This window comes from Apaloderma vittatum, unplaced genomic scaffold, assembly GCF_000703405.1.
Source record: "Apaloderma vittatum isolate BGI_N311 unplaced genomic scaffold, ASM70340v1 scaffold9881, whole genome shotgun sequence".
Lineage (NCBI taxonomy): Eukaryota > Metazoa > Chordata > Aves > Trogoniformes > Trogonidae > Apaloderma > Apaloderma vittatum.
This window is the reverse complement of record NW_009700807.1, coordinates 41,444-54,534: the sequence shown is the minus strand read 5'-3', so window position 1 is coordinate 54,534 and position 13,091 is coordinate 41,444. Positions and strand designations below refer to the sequence as shown.

The window sequence follows — 13,091 nt, the reverse complement described above, 5'->3', positions numbered from 1 at the left end:
GGCAGTGGCACTGTAACCAGCATTGTTTTAGTGGACACAGACTTGAACTTAATCCTTTCTGATCACTGAGGTGAAGCTCTTGGCAGTGACTCAGGCAAGAAAACCATATTTAATAATTGCAAGTTCTGCAGAAGGCCTGGGTTAGCACCCACCTGAGCACATTGCCTTGATGGACTTTCACAATAAATGACATGTTGTCACCCTACTGTATTACAGTAGTAATAAAGAGAGTAGGAGATGACACATGTGTAATTAGTGAACAACCTAATCAGCAAGAACCTTCACTTCCAGCCAGAGTCTTTTCAGGGTATCTTGTATGTGACAAACTCCATTCCAAACAGTGGGTCTTACTGGAGATCACAAGAAAATAAGATGCTTTCCATAAATATTTTTATGAAAAAAAAAGAGAAATCTTCCACTTGAAATTTTCTTTTAAGTCTGATGCATCCTCTGCTTGTAATTCACCTTACACCAACCCCACTTCTTGAAGGTGAAAATCTCTTCAGACCTTCCCTACTTCGGGCTTCAGGACATCTTCAGCTTTTAGGAGCAGATATATCCTCTGCATCTATGTGTCTGTCTGTGCTACAGTTCCATTTTGCCCTAGGGAGACCTGATGGGTTTAAAAGGAGAAACACAGATGTTCCTGAGAACACAGGGCTGTGATCACACTCGAACCTGAAACAGCTCAGCTTGCTCCCAAAGAGTGCCTACTACAACCATTCTTTAGTTTTGCCTCTGCAGTCCAATTAGCTATAAGCATATTGAACTTCTCCTGGGCTGAAACAGGAGGAGCTGTTACCTCCCAAGGTAACACCAGCCCATTCTGGATATTTACGTGTTTGGGACGCCTGACAGGCCCTTGAGGTAATGAAGGCTGGGAGCTTTGTTTGATAACTATTGGGAGAATGCTGCCATCTTTCACTCACCGTTGAGCATCCTCATGTTGCAGCCTCTCTCCCCTGAGCACAGGCAAATCCTGCTCAGGGCACTCAAGCATCATTTGATCTGCCAACAGTGGCCCTGCTGGCTCCCTCAAGCCCCTAGAGCAGCGTGATAAGGACACTGCCTATGCACGGTGCGCTTTCTGCCAAGGTGTGGGGACTATTAAACTGCGTACGACGAAAGTGAAAAAACCCACTGTGATTTTTCTGTCTATATGTGACAAAAGAAATACCAGAGCTGACTTTTTAAAGCTATGCCTGCCATTATTTTCTCTCATTTTTGGGGTTTTTTTTATTCATTTTACGTAGTTCTTTTCATTCATATAACGTCCTGCATTTAATATTGTTTGAACACTTACATCTGTAACTTAAAAATACATGCTCTGTAATCATTTTCATGGTTAAATCCATTGAAACTCAAATGCTCCTAGAGGTGAAATCTGAAAAGAATATGGGTCAAGCTGAAGTGAGTCCTTTATGAATTTTAATAAATATTCACTGATTTTTAAAATAATTGTTCATTTCTGAAGCGTTCATGTAAACGATTTCAGAACAGTATTTTGAAGAAGTTGTCATTGAAATGTTCCAGAACTTGATAAATAAGAAAAGAACGGATTTAATTTCAGAAATACTCTAGTCTTTGGGTCTCTGAAAAATTTAATGCAAAACCCAGCATTGTCTTCTTTTACCATTGTGGTTTGAGGTTAACGTGCCTAGCCCTAATTTCCTTTACTGGAATTCAGCTGTCAGTTTATTGGTAAGTGGTAATGTCATGTTTATTCACATCACTGTGCCAGCTGAGATTTCTGTCAAGCTTCACCATACTTACATGCAGGAAATTATGCAACTTAGTGTAGATTATATTTTTACTGGTATTTTAAGAATTAGCTAATCAAAAATACAAAATTATCTTAAAAAGGCATTTTATTTTAAAGATTTGAATAAAATATAAGACCTTTCATTTTAGTACACTTGAAATGGTTTTGTGCATATGAAACCATATGTTAAAGGCAGCTGTGTAAAATCTCAGTACATTTGAAAGCTATAATAGATGTAACATTAGGGTCTCTTTTCTTTGATTCACTCTTTTATATCTTCTCCGTTAATATCACTTTATAATATGTATATATAAACATAATTGTGTAAGGAAAAGGCGAAGCTGCTGCTTTTATTGTAACCCACAGAAGAAAACCTCACCTAAAGATCTTGGCTGTTACGTTCAAAGGAAAGGCAGGCAGTGTCATCTCCCACATAACAGCAGACTAAGAACCAAGCATCTCTATTCTGTTCCTTGTTTCACCTTAATTAACTGCATGAGGTCAAGTCGTTTCTTTTTACTGGGACTGAGCCAAGGTTCTGCTTCGTATCAGTGGGAATTTCACATATTCTTTATCGCAGTCTCTCTACGTTCAACGGTCTGAGTTTCCTCAGGTTTTGGTGGTGGTAACTATCAGTTTTGTAGTGCTGGCTTGTGTTTCTGTCTCTTGATACCTGCAAGTTAAAAAAAACAGAGTAGATCTGCTAGTTTAGCAGTTGGTGTCGATCTGGACCTCAGCACTGCTGTAGGATTGGAATGGCAACCTCACTTGGAATGCAGAAGTTTGGATATGGTTCCACTTACTGACTGCTAAATTAATTTTAGTAACTGCAGAACATTACAGTGAAGGCTTCCCACCACTGTTCCTCCTGAATTTTTTCCTGCTGAAAATCAAGAATGCAGACCTGAAAATCTTTTAGTGGTAATAGCAACACAGTTTGCCAAGTTTCTAGATATTAAAATAAAATAAGCTCATTTTGTAAAGAAACTAGTTACATATCTCTCTTATTGAGATCTATGGGAGCTATGGATCACTGGCAGGTACTTTCATTTAGATACCTGACTTCATACACTTGAGGCTGGAAAATTTGTCACATATGCATCAGCAAATTCACTTTTTTTCCATTTGGAAGATTATGCCATTTACATTTCTCTGTGCAATATATAAAGCTATAGGAGTAATTTTGTAGGCTATTCTGTTGTGAGTGACTAGCACGCACTTCAAAGAACCTTTTAGTTCTTCCTTGGTAAAGTAACTCCATATCAGAAAGTAAAAGAAATAATGTATTCGATATGGTTTGTTCAATTTTCAGGTAGAGCAAACAGACGTTAAAAGTACATGCCAGAAGGAACACTGTTGGATGTAGATCCTGAAAGCCTGCAGGGCAAGGCACATGTTTTTTCAAAACTGTAACATATTTACTTCTGTTGGTTATTGCTATTCTAATATTAGTCTACATCTTCTGTTAAATCATATATAGAGCTATTTTATGGGACCACTGTTCCATAGTTAGGGACCTTAAGTTAGGGACCAATTTGGAGAAAAAAAAATTGATGCTAAGCAATTTCATGAGAGTATGAATCAAAACTGACTTTAGGATCTTACAAAATCGAATTATTTACAGAAATGAATTAGCTTCAACTCCTTCCTTACAACTCAGTTCACATGAATGGTGTGCATTTTTTTCTTTAATTTGCCAAGAGCAAGAAGAATTAGTGCAATTTTGGTGATGTCTGAATATGCTTTACTGTAATTTCTGAAAACCAAAACCAAACCAGAAGTCATAACTACCTAACTCTTCTTGCACAGAACTAGATCTTTACTTGTTCTGCCCAAATGAAAGATCAGAAATATAGGTAAATGCATTGTGTGACAACATGTGCATATATAGTTTTAAATTATATTTGAAACATGACATACAAATTAGACATCATCAACAGAAAATTTCATCTCATCTCAGTCGCTTTCTGTCCCTCCTTCTTTCTATCTCCTGCCCCTGAGCCTGCTGGTAAATACAAATTAGAAAGGATGTATAAAATAAATAACTTCAAAAATTCCCTGTTGAATCTATAGTTCTACCAATCAATGGTGTGCAATCTCATTCAAGTCAATTATGCTCTGTGGTGTGAATGCCTTCCAACCACACTGGGATGACAGTAGGTACTTTAATTTTCTGTGGCACTTTATGGTTTCTGCTTGTCATGATAGATGTACCACTTTGTCAATATTGAATCAAGAAACAATTAAACTTCATGAAAACATTCAGGACTCCATCCTCAGCTGGTAAAAATCAGCTGTAGTGAATGCAATCAATCCATGCTGATGCACACCAGCTGCATATAGAACTGTGAAAGTTTAGTCTAGTCCAGAGAAGAGATGACAGAATTTGACCAGATGTACATCGTTTCATACTGCAATTGATACAATGCATATTTGTTTATAATGAGGACTAACACAGAAGTAGTTAATGTGCATTTAATGTATTTTTACTAGTATTATCTGATGAAAATACTAGTAAATAATGAAAATAATGAATTGGTGGTGGTTGTAGATGGAAAGTGGAGTGTAAAGCCACAAAAGAAGGTATTGTTATGCATAAACACACATGATACCATACTTAAACTCTTTTATTTATTTATTTCAGGTAGCTAATCAGGTTGTTCAGGCCCTGCTAACTCAAAAGGTAAGTTGTGGTTTGGGTATTGTGGCATAACTTTAAGCTTGCAGATGTTCATTGTTCAGTTGAGAGATACGTATTTTTATACAGTATACATTTTTAAGCAGTGTTCACACATTTAATTACCAAGGCTGCCACTTGTCAGGCCCAAAGTCAATTTTTTTTGTAATCCAAATGAATAAAGATGCGTTAGACTGTACATCTTTAAGGCTCAGTCATGTAGGACCCATATCCAATTTTTCTTGTTTACCTACATTGAGACAAAAGCATCTGAAAATCCTTCCTCCAGATGGTGATTATTCCGTTCCCTATCCATAACAAGTTATGTTGCTCCCACCATCCACTCTTCTGGAACATAAACCAGATGAATTACAGTGCATAACTGGCATGCTCACTCATATTCAGTGGAAGGAAAGATGTCCTGGTGTGGGGCTGTTTCTCTGAGTTAAAGAGAAGTCTCCAAGTATAGAACAGGGACTCAGCTACTCTACTTGGGGGCTAGGGACTAGCAATAGAGAACATGTATTTTCTCTTAAAAACCTTTAGATGTCCTCCTGCTCCATTCTCCTGAGTAAGCAGAGAAAGTATTGTGCAGGCAAGATTCTTGTAGGGTGGCTGCAAACTTGACAGAATGAGAAGATTCACTATGGCTTCTATAAAGGTCTGTTACGGATCAAGACATGGCTGAAGTTCCTGTTCACCCTCTGAATGGCTGGATGTGAAGTATTGTTGTTTCAGACAGAATCTAGTGGAAGGAGTAAAATTCAAAATTAGCTTACTAAAATGAGGAAGTGATCTGGAAAAAAAATTAGGGTGAAATTAAACAGAGAGCAAAGCAAAGTAATACATCTAAGCAGAAAGAATCAGCTGCCCAGAGAGGGTAGGGAATAACTGGTAGGACAATTCTACAGAAAAAGTGATCTTGTTGAATGTGATTTCGGGATGTCATTTTGGTGGAGGGAGGAGGGAAGGCAAATAAAATAGAAAGATCTATAATAATAAGCTATGAAGCCTTCAGTATTCATTAAATGATCCTTTGTGAGATCTAGACCACTTGATGAATGTGGCATTATTAAAATGCTTTGGATCATTTAGCTTTAAAAAGACGAGTCTGAAAGAGACATAAATATAGTCTTTTAATGTAGATAGCACAAAGAAGAATATAAACTGCTTTGTCTACGGTGAATGACAGGACAAGAAATAATGTTCTTAAAATGCAGCAAGAAAACACCAAGTTAAGATAATCAAAAAACTCTGCCATACACCCAAAAGCTTTCTAGATGAAAATATAGTGAAGTACTGGAATAGATTTTGAGGCTTGACTCCAAAGCCTCCTTTGTGGGCATCATTCAGAACAGCAGAACGTCATTCAGAACGCCCCCCCCCAAAGGGGCCCAGCAGGGACTGAGGGTGACAGCAGGGTAGGCAGGGTGCTGAGCACCAAGCGTCAGGGTCAGGCCTGGAGGCAGTGACCGGGGTCAGCCTCGGTCCTCTGTTCGCTGGCCAAGTCCGTGAGGAGGGGACAGGTCCAGGCAAATCCAAGCCGGGGGGCTCAGGCTGGAACAGACCACCTTGAACTCTGCCAGTGAAAGTCCTCACAGTGGGGAGTGGGCCCTGACAGCAGGAGAGACAAAATTCCGCAGCGATAACCGTCTGCGTCTTAGCGAGTGGTAAATAGGTGCAGAAGGTTGCGTTTGGCCATCTGCGTGTCTAGGAGAAGGCTGGATACTTCTCAGCTCCTTGTCAGGCAGGTATTTTGTGTATCAATTTTATGACATTCTGGATAGATGAAAAGATGCACAGGGAGATGTTCTGACCACGTTAGGTCTGCTCTTGGGTATCCTGCCCTGAAGACAGAGATGTCTACGTGAGCTGTAGGGAAGTGATGCAAGAGACTGAAGGGCGCTGTTGCCTGTTCCGTAGATAACACATTCCTGTGGCCAAAAATAGCATCAGGAATCCCCTAAATCTCTTCACCTGACATCAGTGGCCACAAAAAGCCACTCAGCTGTTACCACAGGTTAGGGTTGAAAGCATCCTGGTTCGATCCCACGGCTTTTTGATGCACATCCAAGCCGATTACTGGAGAAGAGGGATACTGCCTTACAGCGACTGGCCGTGGTGTAGCTTGGAGGTGATTTGTGCAAACCACAACATATGGGGAAGCTTGCACTGTTGCTGTCTGCGCCGTGTTACTCTTCCCGTACTCTGTACACATATGCTGTACGGTCTGTGTATCGTCAGAGGACTGCACTGTGCAGAGCTACTGCTGTAACACCTTTCAGAAACATAACTTCAGCTATTTTTAGAGAAGTCCCAAATCCATGTTTCAGTACAGCTTAAATGGAAATGGAGGCATTTTCTTGTATTGATATGTACAAAAACCTCATCCACATTTTGTAATATAAAAGTATATGTGATTAAATATTTACCAGAGGGTTAATCTCAATATATTAGTCTCTAGTCTGGGAATATTATGGTTGTTTCCCAGGTGAAGAGAGGAGCTTCCTGAGTCCCTTTGCAAAGGCATCAGACATTTTGATGACTACACACTTTTTCAGTAATGAAACCAAAGAGTTCATATGGATACAATAAAACCAGATTTGAATACGTTTAATAAAGTGATTTACTTGGTATTGATGGGATTTAACAGCTGCTTACCTATTACTGAGTAATAACAGCTAATTTAATATCCCTAGAAAGAGAAAAGAGGGTACTCTTCTAAATGCTAATGAATATTAACTGTTACAGTGCTCCTGACACCATTCATACAAGTCCTTTTATAAGAAAAGACAGGAACACAATAGCATACAAAAAAGAGGAAATTGGACTCCTCACACCAGTCCCAAACAGGTAGATATCAGAATCCAAATAGTGACTAGTAAACAGATAAATCTCCCGTTGTGCAGCTGAGCAGTAAGACAGAGCCAGTCATGCCACAGTGAGATAACATACCTCTGGGGCATAGCGAGACATGAAGAAAAGCTGAGAGCTTTCAGAAAATGGAGTGATTTTGTACAGTAACGCACACTGCGTACGCTTTGCTGTGAATTTGAAATTGTCCCTCAAGGACTAATTTTTTTTTAAATTAAGTACATGCTGTAATATAACGAATAAAGTGCTGTGTACTCACCAGTATGTAAAAGGACTGTGATTCCACCGAGAGATTCTGGTGACACAAATTGAGTGAGCAAAGCTTGAGTGATTTATCAATGTCACTGAAACCTTGAAATGGAATTACGGTCTTAAATGTGCACTTTTCAAGGATAAAATTTGTTACAATACTTACAGAATTTCTTTAATATGAAAGGCTTGTTTTTACTGTGACTGTGGAGAAACTATATTAAATTGAGATTTGTGCTGAATTAGCCACACAGCAAATTTTAACAGTTCTGTGTAGCAAAATTATCTGGATTTTCTGCCATTTACTAATAGAAAATTTACCTCTGGGAAATTTAAGAAGTCAGAAAACCAACAAAATTCTTTGAGCTAAACCTATATGGTCTGATATTTACTGAAAGCATCCATTCTTTCTCCTTCCACCCAAAGACTTCTCCTATCACATGAGATGATAGGAGTGCGGGGAACTGGATTTTTTTTATCATGTAAGACCTGGATCAGCAGTTTGAAGTTACACCACTTAATGAATCATTTTGTGATCTGTGTATCTGCTCTTTGCATATTGCCCTCCTTCACAGGAGCGTGTTCAGGAAAATACTTTTTTACTACAGGTTCTCTGTGAAAGATTTCTTCTTCATTTTCATCAACTAAAAAAAAAAAAGTTAAGGGTTAAAACAGAAGCATCTTCAGAGGAAAAGAAGCATATTTCTGGAACCCCTAATGAGGGCATTGAATCCCATTTTGTAGAAGAATTGAGTTTCACACTGAAGAGAAAAAGTCCGAATAGAGAGATGCTCGGGTATTACTAGAGTGAGACCACAAGAATACCGTAGATATTTGGGACTTTACTGTCTTAATAGCTGGTCGTTTTGCCCACGGGAGGGGAATTACATGCTTCAGGCATTTGGTAGTTGTATTAATTGGTTATTTTAGGACTTCAGCTTTCTAAACTCAGACTTTATTTTACCAGAATACTGCTACCTTTATGTGCCTCATTTCTCCTCTGGGCTGTGTGTGGCATTACCACTGGCACAGTTTATAGCATCTGGGCGGGTAATCTACTATCTTATATTTCACTTTTTACAGGAAGTCTGAAGTTTGAAACATAAATCTTATGGGTTTAAAACTGTAAGATAGGAAGGTTTTGAGCAGAGGCCTGGCTAAGATTTAAAATTTTTCTACATTGTTAGTTTGTCTGAATCATTTTTCCCTTTAAGTGCACTTAGTAGTGTTCGAATGTTAAATCCTGTTGTAACAGCTAAGGCTCTGTTTTAAATTCTCTGATTATTTGTGAAAGGCAGATAATGATGGGTCTTGATGCTTGCAGTTTCCTAACAGAGATTGCCTTGTGCAGGACCAGAGATAAGAGGTCTCCTTGACAGAAGTCAAAGCCTTAGGGCTTTACAGAACATCAGATTCAAGATTTTATGGGAGTCATGTTGGAAGGCTCCAGCAATTTTACTTGAACAGCCACTTGACAGCCACCTGAAATATTTAGAAACTATCAAGAGAAAATAACTGCATTCATCCAGTAGCATCATCAAATCTGGTACATACTATATGCATAAAAAGATGTTTACAATTTTCTGAAAGTCTCAAGATGAGCTTATTTGATTGTGTTCACCTCATAACTTCAGTGCTGCTTACAGCAGAGGCTAGAGCAACTATAGGCAGGAATTTTAGCTGTATCTGACTATAGTTTCCTCCTCTGAGTTGTTTTCTCATAAAGCCAGGTCACCGTGTTGAGAATGGTATTGACAGGACAGCATATGGGGATCCAGAGGCCTGTTTCTCCACCTTCATATGGTGGAAAGTAATAGCAGCTAGGCAATACCACAGGGCAGCAACTGTCCTAAATTTAAAGGAATATGGAAAAGTATTTTTGAGATTTGATTTTTTTTTCCAAATAAATCTAGATATGGCTGTAGCTTAGTATTGTTATATGTAATCTTTGTTAGGAGATTGCTCTTCCTGATTTTTGAAGTCCTTACACCTTAAAATTGACAACCGCACAAATTATGCTGAAAGGCTGAGAGTCAGTTTCTGCTCTCTCTCCAAAGTCCTCTCTCGGAGAGAACCCTGTATTCCTTCAAGCAGCTGGGAAAAGCACATCTTACACTGAAGATTAGAGAGATAGTTAGACAGACAGACAAACAGATAGTTGCTGTATCTGGAAGCCGTTAATGGCTTGTTCGTGATGAACCTGACTCAGCCTTGGCTACAAGACCTGAATCTTTCACTTTCGACAGTGATGTCCTGTGCCTAAGATGCAGAGGCTTTACACTCCACTTCTGCTTCTAATGGCCTATTTTAAGGCTTTTAGGCACCTCATGTTGGAAGTCTCAGGCAGGATGATATTACCACATGTGTCTGGTGCACCAGCATCTTACTATGGCCTAGCCAGCTCTACAGTGGGAAGATACGTTCACAATATGCCAGCCAGCAATGCTGATTTGGTTGTTCCAGAAAAAGCAAGAAGAGGTTCAGACATCAGAAGAGTACCTTGAAGGCACTGTACCACTTTGAACTTCTTCCTGGTTTGGCACAGCTTATGTCTTTTTCCTTAGCTTATGCTTACTGCAACGTTCATATCTTAATTGCTGATTTCGGCTTTGCGTTGGCTGCAAAATGAAACACGTTGCTAGCAAAGTCATTTTTTATACTAACAGAAAACTCCAGAAGTTTGCGTCAGGTAGCTACTGTTTTTCATTACAAGATTTTTTTTTTATGTTATCCTGTGATGATTAAACAACTAGAGGAAATAAAGTAGCTTTTTTTTCTCACTCGTATTATTTTAAAAGCTGTATATGCCTTTCTTATTAGCATCTGACATTACTTAGAGCTTTTTAAGTACTTCTGTTACCGGCTTTCTAATCCTCCTATTTTCCCTTGTGCTGCAGGATCTGAGGGAGGAATGTATAAAGCTGAAAACAAGAGTTTTTGACTTGGAACAGCAGAATCGAACATTAAGTGTGCTTTTCCAGCAGAAAGTCAAACCAGCTTCTGACCTCCTTCTTCAGGTAGGAAACGTCATTGCAGAAATAAAGCTATGAGCTTTATATTTCTTAAAATTATAAAGTATTTTTCTTCTTTTTAAGGTTATATCAGTAAAAGGGAAATGACAGTTGATAGATTTAATATGTTAGAAGAATATCCCTTATCTATAATCTGATACCATTGAAATTGAAAGTGTACACCAGTGAGCTATGACTATGTATTACGTGCAAATGTGGAGAGAGGAGCACACCTGCAGAGTAACTTACTTTTTTAGGTTCTTCTTCACTATGATAAATGGAATGATATCAGTTCATTATCCCCCTGCAGGGGAGAAGCTCAGATTCCTTAACATTCTGCTTGATGGTGAACAGTGTAATTTCCTGTGAGAAGGCAGCCCATTCATTTAACTTTTGCCATATGTGTTATAAGAGCTTAAGTACATCTTCACAGGCTTACAGCCATGTTTTTTTCCCTCCGGTATTTTGTGGGAGAATATAGCTGACCCATCTCCCACTAACCCATGTCCCACTCCTTTGCCGTTCTGGAACAATAAGATATGTAACAGTATCCCTTTTCATTTGGCAAAGGCCGTAACTGTGAATGAATCCATCACTTTGTTGTCTTTTTGTAAAAGTAGAATTGTACTGCAGAAGTTACAATGAATGTGACTGTGATCTAGGAGAACAGCAAATTAGGACTAATTAAAACTTTGCAGGTTTCTAACAATGGGAAAATTCTGGTATTAGTAATGTATGTTGTTTCTTATTAGAGAAAAAATCATTCATTTTGGAGGAGAAATTTGGGTCATGCCAGCCAGGTAAGGGAAATTAAATATATATCCCATTTAAATCCTCTGATGTTGTGCATTGCTATCTCAGAGTAAAATCTGTACCACACGCTGTTGCTCTTCAGCTGAGGGCTGCTAACCCTATCAGCTTGGGCCATTTATTGAGGAAACATGGTCTCCTCACCAACTGCTGCCTGAAGGCAAGAGAATCCCTATGGTGAGGGCAAATAGCTATATCTACTTACTGTCAAAATCTGAAGCACTGACAGTGGTGCGAGGTCAACATCACGGGCATCTGAGTTCTTGCATTATCCTCAGGTTCTTGTTCTGTGTTTTGATTTTGTGTTAATTTAGATATTGCTGAGTCAGGACCTTCTCTCTTCTGATTTCTTCTCACTTGCCCCCCATTTGTTTTCCAGTTTGTTCATTCCTTCACAGTGTCCTGTATCGGACTAATTTATCCATTCAGAGTTTCTGACACATCACCACAGCATGGACCTTTATTGCTCTCTTTTGCTTTTGACAGTCACATCGCCTGCTCCTTCTTTGTTGTTTCCCCCTTCCCTTCCCTTCCCTTCCCTTCGCTGTTGTTTTGTTTGGAGTTTTTTTCCTTTGTTTTATAGTTTATTTTCTTTTAAACTGTCTCTTGTCTTGGAAGTTTATCTTCCAATCTCTGAATGTATAAATTTTGCCTCTTGAATTTTGCCAGCACTTTTTCCCCCTTCCCTTCCCTTCCCTTCCCTTCCCTTCCCTTCCCTTCCCTTCCCTTCCCCTCATACATTGCACATTCTTTATTACAGATATGGCTCTTTCCAATTTCTTGTGTGGCAGCAATAAAACCAGATTATTCTGGGAATGTTATAGAAGCGTTAGATAACATCTGAAAAGTGGGATCAATGCTCTGACTTGAGTTCATTGAAGCTGGATTGTGTGACAGGTGTGAAAGAAGTTGAAAGAGATGAACCTGCATCAAGTGGAAGAAAGAATCAAATGATCGCAGGTTCTCCTGAGGGAATCAAGCTATTTTACATCATTGTTCCTGCACAGTTTGGCAGGAACTAATGTGTATAGATTTTTCTCCCTCTTTTCACTTGCTTTGTCTTTATTGGGTGAGGAAGAAAGAGAATTAAGATCATTTGCAAAGCCCAGGTCTTGCAGACAGCAGCAAAATTTGCTGTTTTGTCCCTGTTTTTTGCTGTCAACAGATTTAACCCCACTGGGGAAAAAAAGCAGAGAAAAAGTTGCAGTATACATCAGAAAACGTAGAACTTTCTGAGTTTCCAGAAATTTATCTATCCTCTAGCTGTACTCTAGACTTGAAAAAATGGCATGTAGTTTGTGATCTTGCAGCCTTGTGGTGTAAAATCTGAAGAAGGGTGTTTCTTTAGGCTGAAATTAAGCAAATACTGTTGTGTGCCTGCATAGAATTGAGGCACAGTTTGGATCACGTCTTCTTGGAAATGCACACATCCCACATTTAGGGCAGTAGCTAAATATTTGTTTAAATCTGTCACTCTACAGAAGAGTACTAAATATGTAATTAAGGACATTCCTGCTAAATCATGTCCCTAATCGAAGTGAATGGGCAAATACTGCTACCTGGCGGGGAGGGACCTGGTGTTAATTTCACCTTTCCTGTACTGCCTCATAAAATATAGTTCAATTTTTTTAAATGTTGATCTCATCCTAGGGGTATTCACACTCAGTACAACTACAAATTTTGAAGAATGCTGCAGAGGAGGATATAA

The 13,091-nt window shown here is 38.9% G+C and overlaps 1 protein-coding gene across 1 annotated transcript in view; it reads left to right on the top strand.

Annotated features, from left to right (window-relative positions):
• The window catches only part of NCKAP5 (NCK-associated protein 5), a gene marked incomplete at its 3' end in the record, with an annotated part of 88,207 nt that overhangs the window by 43,463 nt on the left and 31,653 nt on the right, over positions 1 to 13,091 (top strand). Inside the window, exons 4-5 of the mRNA XM_009878880.1 lie at positions 4,407 to 4,445; positions 10,460 to 10,579. Coding sequence (XP_009877182.1) covers positions 4,407 to 4,445; positions 10,460 to 10,579 — 159 coding nt within the window. The remainder of the gene's footprint in view (positions 1 to 4,406; positions 4,446 to 10,459; positions 10,580 to 13,091) is intronic.